Genomic DNA, 18,302 nt, shown 5'->3' on the forward strand with positions numbered 1-18,302 from the left:
AAGTTTGGACGGACAAAACCAAGTTTGGACGGACAAAATTACGGAAATTCCGAAAGACTAAGTCCGTCAGACTGTCCGCTGAAAAAGTCCGCTGAAGCCCACACACGAGCGGATTGTCCGCTGAAACACGGTTCAGCGGACTAAGTTGGGCAGACAATCCGCCCGTGTGTACGCGGCCTTATAGTAACCCTCTATGCAGTTTAAGGTTAAACCTATTTTCTTCTAATCTTAATGAGTGTCCACGTGTCTTATTAAACTCCCTTTCCGCAAAAAAGTTTTATCCCTATTGTGGGGTCACCAGTACGGTATTTGTAAATTAAAATCAAATCCCCTCTCAAGCGTCTCTTCTCCAGAGAGAAGTTCAGTGCTCGCAACCTTTCCTCATAACTAATATCCTCCAGACCCTTTATTAGCTTTGTTGTCCTTTTTTGTAGTCGCTCCATTTCCAGTACATCCTTCCTGAGGACTGGTGACCAGAACTGGACAGCATACTCCAGGTGAGGCTAGACCAGAGTCGCTGTGAAGGTCAGATCATGGGCAGTAATTCTAGCACTAGACCTCCTCTGTACATCTAAAGTGGTAACTTGTAAAGGTTTTAAAATAATCACCTATAGATAGTAAAATTGACGCTATCGCTGTTGTGCGGTAGTGCACAATTTTAAAGCGTGACATGTTTGGTATCTATTTACTCGGGGTGACATCATCTTTTATATTGTATGGAGAAATTGGATTATGTATTGTGTTTTTCTGCATTCAAATAAAACATTTTTTATTTTTAAAACATGTGCAAATACTGTGTAACATAAAAAGTAAAAAAACCCACCAATTTAATCTCTAGGGTCTCTGCTTTAATAGATATATATATATATATATATATATATATATATATATATATATATATATATATATATATATATATATATATATATATAAATATTTGGGGGTTCTATCTAGATTTCTAGCAAAAAACAAAAATAAGATTTTCACAAGTAAACAAAAAGTGCCAGAAAATGCCTGGTCTTCAACTGGTTATTCAACATTGAAGTAAAGGTCTGGGTGACGTTGGCCTTTAATACAGAGCATTTACCAAAAGTATTTTACAAATGGAACTGCCACTTCTAGAATATTTGCTGCTTTTTTGGCAAAGTAGACAAAGTTGGACGAAGGTTCGTCTGACTCCTGAATTATTCTTCGTAACCGCGAACTTTCAGACATCAGTTGGTGTTGTTGATAAATTAACTGTCTTCTTTCCTCTAGATATAGCTTCCGGTCTTCTAGTAATAGGCGCCTTTCAAGGAACAGCTGGTAATTCAAAATCCCCTATTATATAAAGCAGGAAAATGAAAGTTAAAGACTGGACATTAGTATGATACAATATATATATATATATATATATATATATATATATATATATATATAGCATGTCTGAATGGCTAACACTGTTGCCTAATGCCGCGTACACATGACCAGACTTATGTCCGACAGACTTTCGAAGGAGTTCTGACAGAGTTCTGGCAGAGTTCTGACGGACTTTCCGAATGAGCGGACTTGGCCACACACAATCACACCAAACTCTGACGGATTCGAACGTGATGACGTACGACTGGACTCGAATAAGGAAGTTCATAGCCAGTAGCCAATAGCTGCCCTAGCGTCGGTTTTAGTCCGTCGGACTAGCATACACACGAGCGGATTTCTCGGTAGGAACTGGGTCCCAGCGGAGTTCTGGCGGTAAAATTTGATGCATGTTCCATTTCTAAAGGCTGTCAGACTTTTGCGAATCAAAAGTCCGTTGTAGCCCACACACGATCGAATAGTCTGCCGGAATCATTCCGTCAGACTTTAGATGTTGAAAAGTCCGGTCGTGTGTACGCGGCATTAGAGTGCTGGGTTCAGTCCTATCAGTATTATGAATGCCTAGAGTTTGAATAATCAGGGAAATGGACAGATGGCTCTGCAACCCAAGGGTAGTTCTACCTGACTGGTAATGTAAATGCACAGTAGGGGTTCCAAAACCACTTTAAGGTGGAATCGAATAAAGAGCAAAGAACAGAAGACCCACACTAATTGGCTAGAATATAATGTTTTTTTTTTACTAAATTCATTAAAACCTAATTGGTAGGTGCAGCCAAAGTTTTTTTGAGAGGCCCAAAATTGTCCTCTTCATCACCGCTCACGTTATATGCAGAACTGCTACTGGGACGGCCTTAGACAGATATTACAATTTTGGCACATGAATACACATCTTCAGTTGCTCCTGCAGCTAATACTGGCTGATGAAAAAAGCGTTCCTATAAATTAATGCACCACAATTTTAACACCTGCCGGGTCTGCCCAGTTAGTGATTCTTCATGATACACAAGACCCGATGAACCCTGCAAGGCATTGGCTGCGACTCTTGATCTTGTGGAAATGACTTTGGTGGATAAAAATGTTTTGGACTCAAACCTTTTCCTGTAGAGCTCCTGTTCTTGGCTTTTTCTTGGTTTAAATGGTATTTATTGCTAGAGTTGGGCGAACAGTACGGCCAGAGCAAACGTTTGGCATGAACATCACCTGTTTGCTCCACACCAGAATTTGTAGGGCGTTCGGTGTATGTTTGCCTCGCCAAACGCCCTGCAATGCTCTCCGTGCTGCACGGTGCATTCTTAGCCCCGACTGGGCAAAGCTTTGGATCACATGGCTTTTTTTTTTTGCCTAAGGTCCCCCTTAAAATCTACCTCAGTTCTGAAGGGTCTTTGCCCAACCAGGGCACAGTGAATAGATTTTTTTTTTAAGGAGTGAGCTGGGAAGCAGGCCGCAACGTCCTTGACAACTGATGAGTCATCAGCTGGCAATGGGCTTTCCCGCTGACAGCTGAATAAAAAAAATGATCGCGGGGCTGGTGGCTCCACCCCCTTATGACGTCAGCAACCGGTGCATGCTGGATCGGTAATGTCACAAGAGGGTGGTGATGTGGACAGGTGACCCCACCCTTACCTATATAAAAACTGTCAAATGGCAAGCCAGGCATTCAGAAAACCATTTTTTTTCTTTTTCAGGTTGGGCGGTGCGGCAGGCATCATGATTCAGGAAGGATTTACATCAGGGGACTTTTCTTTTTTCTTTTTTTTTTTAATAAAGGAATTGTCAAAAACCGTCTCTGTGATTTTATTAGGCCGCGTACACACGCGGGGACTGTTCGCCCAACTTTGTCCGTCAAACAGTTTCAGCAAACAGTCCGCTCAAAATTAGCATGGACGGACATGGCCACACACGACGAACGAACAGTTTGCTGAAACCGTGCGCGATGACGTGAACAGCACGTACGACGGGACGAAAAATACAACGTCCTATACACTGCATTATAACTTTCGGCGTGTAAATCCTTTCTGAGCATGCGCGGAACTTAGTTTGACGAACAAGCCTACACACGAGGGGACTGTTCGCTGAAACAAAGTTTCAGCGGACAGTTTTTCGGAAATTCCGAAAAACCTTGTTCAGCGGACTGTTCGCTGAAACTGTCCGCTGAAAGCCCACACACGAGCGGACTGTCCGCCGAAACACTGTTCAGCGGACAAAGTTGGGCGAACAGTCCCCGCGTGTGTACGCGGCCTTACTTTTTGACACTTTTTTGGTGAATGGGTAGGGTTTATATGTACCCCATACTCATTCAAATGGGGGGGGGGCGAGATCTGCTGGCCCCCTTGTTAAAATGCCTGGCTTGCCATTTGACAGTTTTTATATAGGTAAAGGTGGGGCCACCTGTTTACATCACCTGGTGGCACTGCCCTCTTGTGATGACATCACCGATCCAGCATGCACCGGTTTGCACATCAAAAGGGAGTGGAGCCACCAGACAGCAATATTTTTTTTTTATTATTCAGCTGTCAGCGGGAAAGCCCATTGACAGCTAATGAATGAATCAGTTGTCAAAGATGCTGCGGCCGGCTTCTCAGTCCACTCCTTAAAAAACAGCTATTCACTGTGACCTGACTGGGGAAAGACCCAGAAAAGATATAATAAAATATTTACAAAAATGTGAGGTACTGTATATGTGAAAATATACCATATGAAATATATATGTGCACTACCACTTTAAGAACTACGCGCCTTAAAGCCACTAGGGCTAAACTATATAAAAAGAGGACAGCGCTCTCAAGAAATATCCAAAAATAACTAAAAATGTGTCAATAAATGTGAAATTATACCATATAAAATATTTGTGTAAATACAACTTGAAGAGATGCGCATCTTAAAGCCACTAAGGCTTATTGATAAACCACATGACCAGAGGACCACCATAAATGATGTGTTCTGTGCCTTTAAATCCACACAGTGAAAGGAAAGTGCCGCCAAAGGAAGGATAGTGCTTCTCCTCCACCACCATAACCCCCCTCCTCACACTCACCAAAACAATGTGACCCCCTTTCTCTTAAAGTAGGGTCAAACTCGCTTAGATAAGGATCCTTAAACTTCTTCACTGTATGCTCTCAATCCAGATGAATGTATCTCTCAAAGTGGACATCACCTTTAAAGCTCACTGTTATAAACGCCCTTACATTTTCCATTAAAAAAATAAGCATTCAATATATAGCAAGTACGTTCCATCTGCGTCTGAAGAAACAGGAGCTGACGTAGCTCAGATGCTCCACCCAATGCGTTTCGTCAGTTTTGCCTGACATCATGGGTGGATTTAAAAGCACAGAACACACGATTTATGGATTCTGTTTTATTTTAAAGGCAACTGGATGCATGATTTATGAACTTTGTTTATTAATCATCTTCATATAATATGTGCACGTTTGCACATTTTTGGGTATTCTTTGAGAGCGCTGTTTATACTGTATTGTTTATTAACCTACCAGTATTTTCCTGGATTGTGGGTTGGAACTGGAAAAACCACAAAAAAATGCACAAAAAACACAAGCAGAACGAAAAATTTGAAAACAGATATTGTGGGGTAAAAACTGGGGACCATAAGACATAAGTGTTAAGCACTTGGTCACCTTGTTGACTAAATAATAAAATTAATAAAAATGAATAAAATAAAAATAATAAAATTATTATTACCATCATAACAATTAAAACCATCAGAAGGATAAAGAAAATGAACTTCCAAGGATCTGCAATAAATTTGTTGAAGGAGGTCACCACGAAACTCTTTACCAGGTGGATCGGTTTTTTAAACTAAAAAGAAAAAGACATTAAATTAGTCAAAAATACATTTTGTATTTTTTTTTTTTATCTATTTTTTTTTGTGTTTTATGTGTGAGTGCGTTCTGTGTGATATATCCAACACTACTGTGGGAGCTGAAGATAGGGAGTAGGAATTTATATATTTCGTCTTGTCTAATTGGATGAAAGATAGGATGAAAGATAGGACAGGGATATTCCTATAAGAGTTTATGGATGTGGGTGATCTAGGGCAATGGTGGCGGACCCAGAGTCGGATTTCCCACAAGACCACTGAGGCCAGGCCTCGGGGCGGCAGTGGTGCAGGGGCGGCGCCGAATGCGCTGCCCACAAAACGGTGCTGAAAATCCCCACTGTCTGTCAAAGACAGTCATCAGACAGCCAGCATGAGCAGCACGCACGCGCAGTGGCAGTATTTTTTTTTTATTTGATCAAGGACCGGGCCGCGGGTGGGCGGGGCCTTGAGCTCCACTGATGCTCTTTCCCCGCCCCTTGCTATGCTGCCTGCAGGCAAGTGCGAGTGGACTAGGAGGCCTCGGTAGGAGGAGTCTGACCATGGCGCGGAGTGGAGTGGGGTCAATTGAAACTAGCAGCAGTAGTGTGGAGGAATTGATCAGATTCGGAGCTGAGTTGGACAGGAGGACAAGGCAGTTATTCTTTCTCCTCCCCTGGCTCCCGCACCCCATGTGTAGAACTGTAAAAGTAGAAAGTTTTAAAATTTAATGGGCACACTGGCTGCATTTGATGGGCACACTGGCAGCATATGACTGGCACACTGGCAGCGTTTGATGGATACAGTGGCAGCTTTTGAGGGCACAGTGGCTGCGTTTGAGGGCAAAGTGGCTGCGTTTTAGGGGACAGTGTCCTCGTTTGAGGGCACAGTGGCTGCGTTTGGGCATGGTATCATCATTTGAGGGCACAGTGGCTGCTTTTGGGCACAGTGTCATCATTTGAGGGCACAGTGGCTGAGTTTGGGCATGGTGTCATCATTTGAGGGCACAGTGGCTGCGTTTGGGCACGGTGTCATCATTTGAGGGCACAGTGGCAGCGTTTGATGGGCACAGTGGCAGCGTTGGATGGGCACAGTGGCAGCATTTGATGATTTACGATCAACTTTGGGTCAAGAGAGACTGAACAGTTTAGCTTTGCTTGAGTCAGAACTTTTAAATACTTTGTCCTACGAAGATATTTTCGAAGAGTGTGCCAAAAGAAAAGTTAGAAGTAGAACTAAAAAATTGTAGGGAGTTTCTTACTGCTATAATCTTTAAAAGGCATTTTCTGCATTACAGAGTATTTTCAGTCTGTACAATTAAAGTCAGTTATTTTCAGTGTTCTCGTGTGTGGAGATATGTTTTTAATTGATCTATTGTAGCAGTCATCAATAAAGGACAAGAATGGTGGTGTGTGTGTGTGTGTGTGTGTGTGGCGACATTGAAGGACCCGGCCTTGGGGCAGCAAAGGGAGTAAATCCGGGCCTGGGCGGACCGCGGCTCTGTGGATGTTCAGTGTTTTTGCTGCACTTCCCTTGATGCCAAACCACACTGCAGAGTGTGGGGGCATCGTTGGGGGTGTAGGGGCGAGGCATCTGGGGTTTGGAATATTACCTTGTGTCCTTTCTATTTTTCTTTTCTTTTCTTTTTCTTTCTAGGGACTCCAACAGTGTGTTGGTATATGTTTATATGTTTTATATTTTACTATAATGTTGTATGTTCTTTATTATTTTTGTATATCATAGCATCTCCTGCTAAATATACATTTACTTACATATAAGTTTGCACTATATACATTTAGGTTTACATATCTGGTGCTGAGTGTTACCTGTGTACTTGTGTATTGGGCACATGGTTATATAAGTTGATAATAGTGGTATACATGTACATGTACCCACGTGCTTGGTACATTTACCCACCTTTGGGCATTTATAATATACTATAGTCTGTAACACTCCCTTATCATATATTGAACTTTACTATACACCATTGGGGCACAGTTATAAGGTCTTGTTTATTTGCTTTGTCTACTCCTCCCTTGCAACTATTTAGTAGTTGGTGATGGGCCCCACCACCAATTCTTTATCGGTAATTTTTTAGCTGGCGGTGCTGTATGTGGGGTTATATCTCTATGTTCCTACACATACTTGCACACATCCCTTCTTAGTTACTATAGGTAGCGCCTGGCCCCTCCTAATTTAACTATTTGTTCTTTATTATTACCTATAGGATGTGCATAGATATATAGATAGATAGGTAGATCGATAGGTAGATAGATCGATAGATATATATATATAATTTAAAACATATAAAACATATCCAATAAAATCAAATTTCTTCATAAATTTTGGCCAAATGTATTCTGCTACATGGCTTTGATAAAAAAAAAAATCCCAATTAAGTATATATTAATTGGTTGGCATGAAAGTTATAGTGTCTACAAAATATGGGGAAAATATTTGGAATTTTTATTTATTTATATTTTATACTACTAATGGCAGTGATCAGCGACCTATAGCGGGACTGCAATAGTGCAACAGGCAATCTGACATTAACTGTGACTCTAATACAGTAATCAGTTCAGTGCTAACGCTATACACTGACACTGTACTAATGATTGGGAAGGGGTTAACATCTAGGGCAGGGGGTGCTCAACCTATGGCGCCCCAGCTGCTGTGAAATTACAAGTCCCATAAGGAATTGCAAGGCTGGCAGTTACAAGTATGACTCCCAAAGGCTGAGGTAGGGAACTTGTAGTCCCCCAACAGCTGAAAGGCCACAGGTTGAGGACCAAGGACCAGTAGCCAATAGCTGCCCTTGTGTCGTATTTGGTCCCGTCGGACCAGCACACAGACGAACGGTTTGCATGCTAGAAAGCCGAGTCCATCGGACAGATTTGAAACATGTTTTATTTCTAGGTCTGTCTGACTTTTGGGGAAAAAAAGTCCGCTGGAGCCCAAACACACACAATTGAATTGTCCGACAGATTAGGGTCCGCCGGACCTAGTCTGCCGGAAAGTCCGATCGTGTGTACGCGGCATTAAGTGCTGACATCCACCTGGCTGTGTTGTGTGGCACAGCTGTGTAAATCTAAGGTCTGGATTGGCAGAAATATAAATAAGTTGGCAGGTAAAACCAATCCCAATGATGTATTTCAACTGTGTATTTAGTTGTTTGCCTGGGATTTGGCTTTAGATAATAGCCCAATCCATTGTTATATATCATGCAAGTATTTTTTTTCTTAACAACTTACCAGTTCAATAAATAGGTGAAGAGCAGCAGCAAAGATTTTTTTGGTCATGTCCCAACTTGTTTTCATTTTCTCTGCCCCTTTTTTTGTCTAAAATATAGGTAAATACATTTTTGGGGAAATTATTTATTTTGAAGTACACAACTGGACATACAATCTTACATTTACAAAGTCCCACCATAAGATAGTATTAGTTACAATGAGGAGGAGAAGCCCTCTATACAGGTACTAGTCATGCAGATGTAGGAATATGGACTACCATTGCAACGGACAGATATTCCCTGCCCTATCTGCATAACACATTATTATCCCTCTAGTGTCCAGCGTTACTAGACTCACATCATATTTATGAGCCCAATCAAAGGGATTTTGGGATTGGTAATTCCATCAGATGGCTGTTCCCTTGCACGACTATACTCCCGGACTACATATCCCAGGGTTCTTTGCTACCAACAAAGAGATTGCTGGGGAGAGCTATAAAAGATGGCAGAGACCCGGTCCCACGGACTCTTCCTGCCAGGGCCTCGTGTGTGAAGGATCTCTCCATGCCTAGGAAATGAGGCTGCGGCCTACCACGTGGTCTACAGTTTCCTGACTGACTGAAAAGTGGTCCAGCGTTGCCTGCTGTTCATAGGACATCTGATGAGCATCACCTCTACAGTGCAGCAACCCACGTTTCGTGCTCCACAATGGGCGATCATCGCAAGCGGGTCCGCAGCCATAGTCGAGAGTTTGGTAAAGGATGGCACTGGAAATGCCCACCAGAGCTATAGAAGACTCTTCTCAGGACAGTTACCAACTCCTGAGTTTGAAACCTTGATGAGTCAAGCTCTGCAAGCCATGGAAGAATGGAGTGTTCCAAAGGCTGTAAAAACGAAAATGGCTCAGTGAAAGTATCCAAGGCCCGGCAGTTTATGTGATTCGTAATCTTTGGATGTGAAAGAAGAATTGTGTTGCCATGGACTACATAGACGTCCTGTACCTGTATGCTGTATTTGGGAGAGTTGAAATTACTGCAGACCTAAAGTACAAATTCAACCACACCCACCAGCTGAAAGGGGAGAGCCTGTCTGAGTACATATCTCGTGTAGATAGAATGCTGCACCAAATTATCCTTAAGAGGGGTATTGATCTTAAAGATGCTGACCAAGCTTGTCCAGACCGGGTTCTGCAAGGGGCTAGGCCAAATCACCCGATTATATTAAAGTTGATACTAAAGAACCAAAGTAGAGCCTGCATACCCTGACTTGATAAGAGAAGTGCGAGTAGAAGAGGCTTTATTAGAAGAGGAAAGCCAAAGGGTCAGGGAAGTGGGTCCTATTGGTGGAAATAGAGAGAATGTGGTGGCCCGAGCTGTTAATGAAGAGATGAGTTTCTCAGATGAGGACAGTGGAACTGAATCAGGACCGATTGGGCTGGCCATTCCTGACACTAATAAACCAGCCGGTGAACTTGGGCCAACCAAACCAATGGCTCAGGTAGCTCAGGGCCAAACTCAGATGTATCATGCCTTGATGCGGATAATGGAGACCCAAGCAAAGGTCCAAGAACAAGGGACTTGCCAGGGTGTGTCAAAATTTCCTCAAGGACGAGAGAAAAGATTTTAAGGATGTAGGGAGGTTGGACACTTTTTGGTCGAGTGTCCCAAGGCCGGCATCAGCCCTCAACTACTGAAAGCCTTACAGAAATGGCTCTTCCCAAAATAGGCGGGAAATTTCAAGGGACTTCAGTGAAGGAGCTAATTGAGAGTCCCGAGGGAAAACTGAGCTCCAAGAAAAAAGGACGGTCTTAGCCCTTGTACACACGGTCGGATATTCTGACAACCAAATCCGTCGGATTTTGTCCGACGGATTTTGGCCGAAACTGTTGCATACACACGGTCGGACAAAGTTGTCAGAAAATCCGATCGTTCAGAACGTGGTGACGTTATTTCGTTACAACGGGACTACGTTCAGGCTAGTAGCCAATAGCTTTGGTCTAGGAATTTGATCTGAGCATGCGTGGCACTCAGCACTCCAACAAGCGTGGAGGGAGATGGGCAGAGAGCTGTAATTGAAAGTCAACAGCTTTCTGCTCATGGAGCTGTGAAAAACGAGCGATCGGCAGTGTTCGATCGCTCATTATTTTAGTGCAGAGGCGCTGAGGGGACAGACGCAGCATCGGATCGATGCCGCATCCACCTAGGCAAGTATGAATCTGCAAAGAAAGAGAAACCCGTACTTCTCTTTTAACTACAAGGCTGGGTTCACACTGCTGCGGGGGGGAGATCCGGATGTGATTCGCACCGCACTGCAGTGCAAATCACATCCGATCTCTGTGCGATGCGAGTTCAGCCATACAGATAGTATGGCTGAATTCGCATCGCTCCCGAAGCAAACTCGCACGGGACCCTTTTTTTGGTCCGCAACAGAATCGGATCGCATGGGTGTTCACACCATGCGATCCGATTCCTGTGCGAGTGTGCAGATCGCACTGCGATATGTGGACGGATCTGGGGGTGTCATTAACATTTCATTGACACTCTCAGCCGTCCGCATAGGGCAGTGTGAACTGCCGGCGGGAGTCATGCGATGCGGGAAAACGCCGCGGATTCGCGGCGTTCCCGCATCGCTATAGTGTGAACCTGGCCTAAGTGCTGACATCCACCTGGCTGTGCGGCACAGCTGTGTAAATATCAGGTCTGGATTGGCAGAAATATAAATAAGTTGGCAGGTAAAACCAATCCCAATAATGTATTTCAACTGTGTATTTAGCTGTTTGCCTGGGGTTTGTCTTTAGATAATAGCCCAATCTATTGTTATACATCATACAGGTATTTTTTTCTTAACAACTTACCAGTTCAATAAATAGGTGAAGAGCAGCAGCAAAGATTTTTTTGGTCATGTCCCAACTTGTTTTCATTTTCTCTGCCCCTTTTTTTGTCTAAAATATAAGTAAATACATTTTTGGGAAATTATTTATTTTGAAGTACACAACTGGACATACAATCTTACATTTACAAAGTCCCACCTTAAGATAGTATTAGTTACAATGAGGAGGAGAAGCCCTCTATACAGATACGAGTCATGCAGATGTAGCAATATGGACTACCATTGCAACAAACAGCTGTTCCCTGCCCTATCTGCATAACACATTATTATACCTCTAGTGCCCAGCGTTACTAGACTGACATCATATTTATGAGCCCAATTAAAGGTATGTTGGTACCAGACATTATACCCACTAGGGCCTTATTGAGAAGCAGGGGGTGAATCCCTGTCAGTGTGAGGAAAGTCAACCTGTCACCCGATTAGTCTGAAGCCTCGGATAGTGATTGGAAAAGTGAGTGCTGCCACCCCAATGACGGGGAATGATCTAGTGAAAAAGGGTAATGGAAAAGAGACACTGTCCATTGTCCAAATCTACCCTCAGCCTGGGAAGAGAAGATTAATGCCCAACTAGCCCGATGGGAGAAGATGTTCTCCAAAGTTGACTTTGATGTGGGCTGTGCCAAGCGTGCTCAACATGGAATTTGCCTAACTGAAGATGAGCCTTTTTCGTGAAAGGGCCAGGCGAATTCCTTTGTGTGATCTGGAAGACCTTAGAGAACAGCTGGCTGTGCTGAAGAAATCAGTGGTCATCAAGGAATCCAGGAGCCCTTATGCTTCCCCTATCGCGGTGGTGAGAAAAAAGAATGGGTCCCTCTGGATATGTATTGACTACCGAACCTTGAACCGAAAGACTATCCCAGACCAATACACAATCCCCCGTATAGGAGTGGCTCTGCAGTGTCTATCAGGGGTCAAATGGTTCAGTGTGCTGGATCTAAAGCGTGGATACTACCAGATACCCATGCATCCAGATGACCGAGAGAAAACTGCCTTCATCATTCCCCTAGGATTTTTCGAATTCGACCAAATGCCTCAAGGATTAGCTGGGGCTCCCGCCACTTTTCAGAGATTGATGGAGAACACCATGGGAAATATGAACTTGGTGGAAGTACTAGTGTACCTTGATGATATCATTGTGTTTGGCAGAACATTGGAGTAACATGAAGCTCGGTTGGAGAAATTTTCCAATGGTTACACGCAGAGGGGCTGAAACTGACGCTAGAAAAATGCCAGTTCTACCAGACCTAGTTTACATACCTTGGGCATGTGGACTTAGAAAAGGGGGATAGCTACGGACCCTCAGAAGTTGGAGACCATTGCTTCCTGACCCCGCCGGAGCACCATTGTGGAATTGAGGTCGTTCTTGGTATTTTGCTCCTACCGTGTACATTCAGTACCCATCAGTGCTGCCCATCAATGCCGTCCATCAGTGCCGCCTATTCGTACCACCTATCAGTGCACACTGACGGGGGGGGTGGCTGTGGGTGCATTGTTTGCCGCCCCCCCCCCAAAAAAAGATACCACCAGCCACCACTGTTATGGAGAATAAGAGAGAAGAGGGGATTCATAGTCCTACCTTGTTCCTGTTATCTTGATACTCTCTGTGTTCTCATCATAAGACAGGAAGAATCTCTAGTGATGAGGACAAAAAAGCTGCAATATATATTACTTATCTGTTTATGGGAGTTTAAATTCATTTTGCACTCCTGTGACCCGTTTTCAAAGAGCAGTCTGAAGTCCGCTCTCTGCTGATGTCACAGATATCAGTCCAGGCACTGTGTCATCCCGACAATAAAGTCTGGATCCGCTAGGTGCCTTCACTGATGCCTGTCTCAGCAAGCCACTGAGAGCCTGAGACGACCGCTCCCCACCCCTTCACAGCTCAGCACTCGAATAATTGTGGAGGGAGATGGGCAGAGAGCTGTAATTTAAAGTCTACAGCTCTCTGCTCAGGGAGCTGTGAAATACGAGCGATCGGCAGTGTTCAATCACTCAGTTTTTAGTGCAGAGGCGCTGGGGGGACAGATGCAGCATCAGATTGATGCCGCATCTGACTAGGTAAGTATGAATCTGCAAAAGAAGAGAAACCCTTATTTCTCTTTTAACTATAAGTGCTGACATCCACCTGGCGGTGCTGTGTGGCACAGCTGTGTAAATCTCAGGTCTGGATTGGCAGAAATATAAATAAGTTGGCAGGTAAAACCAATCCCAATAATGTATTTCCTGCCTGAGGTTTGTCTTTAGATAATAGCCCAATCTATTGTTATATATTATCATACAGGTATTTTTTTCTTAACAACTTACCAGTTTAACAAATAGGTGAAGAGCAGCAGCAAAGATTTTTTTGGTCATGTCCCAACTTGTTTTCATTTTCTCTGCCCCTTTTTTTGTCTAAAATATAAGTAAATACATTTTTGGGAAATTATTTATTTTGAAGTACACAACTGGACATACAATCTTATATTTACAAGTCCCACCATAAGATAGTATTAGTTACAATGAGGAGGAGAAGCCCTCTACTAATCATACAGATGTAGCAATATGGACTATCATTGCAACGGACAACTATTCCCTGCTCTATCTGCATAACACATTATCCCTCTAGTGCCCAGCGTTACTAGACTGACATCATATTTTTGAGCCCAATCAAAGGGATTTTGGGATTGGTAGTTCTATCAGATGGCTGTTCCCTTGCACGACTATACTCCCGGACTACATATCCCAGGGTTCTTTGCTACCAACAAAGAGATTGCTAGGGAGAGCTATAAAAGATGGCAGAGACCCGTCCCACAGACTCTTCCTGCCAGGGCCTCGTGTGTGAAGGATCTCTCCGTGCCTAGGAAATTAGGTTGCGGCCTACCACGCAGTCTACAGTTTCCTGCCTGACTGAAAAGGGGTCCAGCGTTGCCTGCTGTTCATAGGACATCTGATGAGCATCACCTCTACAGTGCAGCAACCCACGCTTCGTGCTCCACAATGGGCGATCATCGCAAGCGGGTCCGCAGCCATAGTCGATAGTTTGGTGAAGAATGGTGCTGGAAATGCCAACCAGAGCTATTGGAGACTCAGGTTCTTCTCAGGACAGTTACCAACTTCTTTAGGGGAAGATGAGTGTAAAACCTTGATGAGTCAAGCTCTGCAAGCCATGGAAGAATGGAGTGTTCCAAAGGCTGTAAAAACGAAAATGGCTCAGTGAAAGTATCCAAGGCCCGGCAGGTAATGTGATTCGTAATCTGAGGATGGGAAAGAAAACTTGTGTTGCCATGGACTACATAGACTCTCTGTACCTGTATGCTGTATTTGGGAGAGTTGAAACTACCGCAGACCTAAAGTACAAATTCAACCACACCCACCAGCAGAAAGGGGAGAGCCTGTCTGAGTACATATCTCGTGTAGATAGAATGCTGCACCAAATTATCCTTAAGAGGGGTATTGATCTCAAAGATGCTGACCAAGCTTGTCCAGACCGGGTTCTGTAAGGGGCTACGCCAAATCACCCGATTTTAGTATCAACTTTATTACAGAGAACCAAAGTGGAGCCTGCATACCCTGAATTGATAAGAGAAGTGCGAGAAGAAGAGGCTTTATTAGAAGAGGAAAGCCAAAGGGTCAGGGAAGTGGGTCCTATTGGTGGAAATAGAGAGAATGTGGTGGCCCGAGCTGTTAATGCGGAGATGAGTTTCTCAGATGAGGACAGTGGAACTGAATCAGGACCGATTGGGCTGGCCATTCCTGACACTAATAATCCAGCCGGTGAACTTGGGCCAACCGAACCAATGTCTCAGGTAGCTCAGGTCCAAACTCAGATGTATCATGACTTGATGCGGGTACTGGAGGTCCAAGAGCAAGGGACTCGCCAGGGGGAGTCAAAATTTCCTCAAGGACGAGAGAAAAATTTTACGGCTGTAGGGAGGTTGGACACTTTTGAGCCGAGTGTCCCAAGGCCAGAACCAGCCCTCAACTACTGAAAGCCTTACAGAAATGACTCTTCCCAAAATAGGCGGGAAACTTCAGGGGACCTCAGCTCAGTGAAGGAGCTAGCTGAGAGTCCCAAGGGAAAACTGAGCTCCAAGGCAAAAGGAAGGTCTAGGAAGAAAAAGGTATGCAAGCCACCTTCTGCCCCTCCCTTTACTTCAACAAAGGAATTTTTCGAATTCGACGGAATGCCTCAAGGATTAGCTGGGGCTCCCACCACTTTTCAGAGATTGATGGAGAACACCATGGGAGATATGAACTTGGTGGAAGTACTAGTGTACTTTGATCATATCATTGTGTTTGGCAGAACGTTGGAGTAACATGAAGCTCGGTTGGAGGAATTTTCCAATGGTTACACGCAAAGGGGCTGAAACTGTCACTAGAAAAATGCCAGTTCTACCAGACCTAGGTTACGTACCTAGACAAGGGGGATAGCTACGGCCCCTCAGAAGTTGGGAGGGTGGCTGTAGGTACATTGTTTGCCGCCCCCCCAAAAAAAATATACCACCAGCCACCACTGTTATGGAGAATAAGAGAGAAGATGGGATTCTCAGCAAAGAGCAGTCTGAAATCCGCTCTCTGCTGATGTCACAGATATCAGTCCTGGCACCGTGTCATCCCAACAATAAAATCTGGATCCGCTAGGTGCCTTCACTGATGCCTGTCTCAGCAAGCCACTGATAGCCTGAGACGGCCGCTCCCCGCCCCTTCACAGCTCAGCATTCCAATAATCATGGCGGGAGATGGGCAGAGAGCTGTAATTGAAAGTCTACAGCTCTCTGCTCATGGAGCTGTGAAAAACGAGCGATTGGCAGTGTTCGATCACTCAGTTTTTAGTGCAGAGGCGATGGGGGGACAGATGCAGCATCGGATCGATGCCGCATCCACCTAGGTAAGTATGAATCTGCAAAAGGAGAGAAACCCGTACTTCTCTTTTTTTTGTATTAAAGTAGATACTAAAGAGAACCAAAGTGGAGCCTGAATACCCTGAATTGATAAGAGAAGTGCGAGAAGAAGAGGCTTTATTAGAAGAGGAAATCCAAAGGGTCAGGGAAGTGGGTCCTATTGGTGGAAATAGAGAGAATGTGGTGGCCCGAGCTGTTAATGCGGAGATGAGTTTCTCAGATGAGGACAGTGGAACTGATTCAGAACTTATTTGGCTGGCCATTCCTGACACTAATAAACCAGCCGGTGAACTTGGGCCAATGGAACCAATGGCTCAGGTAGCTCAGGCCAAAACTCAGATGTATCATGACTTTATGCGGGTACTGGAGACCCAAGCAAAGGTCCAAGAGCAAGGGACTCGCCAGGGGAGTCAACATTTCCTCAAGGACGAGAGAAGGAATTTTACGGCTGTAGGGAGGTTGGTCATTTTTGAGCCGAGTGTCCCAAGGCCGGAATCAGCCCTCAACTACTGAAAGCCTTACAGAAATGACTCTTCCCAAAATAGGTGGGAAACTTCAGGGGACCTCAGTGAAGAGCCATGGGAGATATGAACTTGGTGGAAGTACTAGTGTACCTAGATCATATCATTGTGTTTGGCAGAATGTTGGAGTAACATGAAGCTCGGTTGGAGGAATTTTCCAATGGTTACACGCAGAGGGGCTGAAACTGTCGCTAGAAAAATGCCAGTTCTACCAGACCTAGGTTACGTCCCTAGGCAAGGAGGATAGCTACGGACCCTCAGAAGTTGGAGGAGGGGGGGTGGCTGTGGGTACATTGTTTGCCACCCCCCAAATTATAACACCAGCCACCACTGTTATGGAGAATAAGAGAGAAGATGGGATTCATAGTCCTATCTTGTTCCTGTTATCTTGATACAGAGAGTTTTCTCATCATAGGACAGGAAGAATCTCTAGTGATGAGGACAAAAAAGCTGCAAAATATATTACTTATCTGTTTATGGGAGTTTAGATTCATTTTGCACTCCTGTGACCTGTTTTCAGCAAAGAGCGGTCTGAAGTCCGCTCTCTGCTGATGTCACAGATATCAGTCCAGGCACCGTGTCATCCTGACAATAAAGTCTGGATCCACCAGGGGCCTTCACTGATGCCTGTCTCAGCAAGCCACTGAGAGCCTGAGACGGCCGCTCCCCGCCCCTTCACAGCTCAGCATTCCAATAATCATGGCGGGAGATGGGCAGAGAGCTGTAATTGAAAGTCTACAGCTCTCTGCTCATGGAGCTGTGAAAAACGAGCGATTGGCAGTGTTCGATCACACAGTTTTTAGTGCAGAGGCGATGGGGGGGACAGATGCAGCATTGGATCGATGCCGCATCCACCTAGGTAAGTATGAATCTGCAAAAAAAGAGAAACCCGTACTTCTCTTTTAACTATAAGTGCTGACATCCACCTGGAGGTGCTGTGTGGCACAGCTGTGTAAATCTCAGGTCTGGATTGGCAGAAATATAAATAAGTTGGCCTGTAAAACCAATCCCAATAATGTATTTCAACAGTGTATTTAGCTGTTTGCCTGGGGTTTGGCTTTAGATAATAGCCTGATCTATTGTTATATATCATACAGGTAATTTTTCTTTTCCAAATTTTTTAACAACTTAGTATAGATTATATATAAAAAAACAAATAAATCAAAAAAGAACACCATATGAGAAATTCAATCAAAAAAAGGTCCTTATAACTAAAGAATAATGAACAGGGAAATTTTTTATTTTTTATTTTTTTTGGTCGGACTCCAGGCCACCATGCTCGTGGATTAGACTACACTCCCCTACTGAACCTACCCACCCAGGTTCAAGCCTCTCCTGGGATCGGAAGGTCCAGAACAATAAAGATTAAATAGTATTTTCATTCTTAACGCAAAAAGAAGATATTTATTTACGTCGACCAAAGCCGCAAAACTTTTTAAGGTTTGCTCACTGAAAAACCTTTGTATACGACAAGTTATTGGAGAGCTTTGGATAACTCCAGAAACTCATAGCGATCGGACGGCCACCTTGCCTTTTTGCTTCGTGTCGACCGAGAGGAAAAGCAGGACGATCGGCTGGTTCCCGGAACTCTTCGGCCCGTGTCAGTAACCTTCAGA

The 18,302-nt window shown here is 44.1% G+C and overlaps 1 protein-coding gene across 7 annotated transcripts in view; it reads right to left on the reverse strand.

Annotated features, from left to right (window-relative positions):
* Positions 1-1,051: 1,051 nt before the first annotated feature.
* LOC143933546 (uncharacterized) overlaps positions 1,052-18,302 on the reverse strand; it is a 47,131-nt gene continuing 29,880 nt past the window's right edge. For 3 of the 7 annotated variants that reach the window (XM_077456473.1, XM_077456472.1, XM_077456475.1), the window contains 5 exons: positions 13,590-13,676; positions 11,251-11,337; positions 8,419-8,505; positions 5,053-5,169; positions 1,052-1,320 (listed from right to left, as the gene is read on the reverse strand). In XM_077456473.1, coding sequence (XP_077312599.1) covers positions 1,084-1,320; positions 5,053-5,169; positions 8,419-8,505; positions 11,251-11,337; positions 13,590-13,676 — 615 coding nt within the window. In that variant the 3' untranslated portion in view covers positions 1,052-1,083. The remainder of the gene's footprint in view (positions 1,321-5,052; positions 5,170-8,418; positions 8,506-11,250; positions 11,338-13,589; positions 13,677-18,302) is intronic. The other 4 variants (XM_077456476.1, XM_077456474.1, XM_077456478.1 and 1 more) reach the window with 4 other exon arrangements.

The sequence above is a fragment of the Lithobates pipiens genome, unplaced genomic scaffold (assembly GCF_037356315.1).
Source record: "Lithobates pipiens isolate NorthernLeopardFrog02 unplaced genomic scaffold, aLitPip1_a1.2 Scaffold_27, whole genome shotgun sequence".
Classification (NCBI taxonomy): domain Eukaryota; kingdom Metazoa; phylum Chordata; class Amphibia; order Anura; family Ranidae; genus Lithobates; species Lithobates pipiens.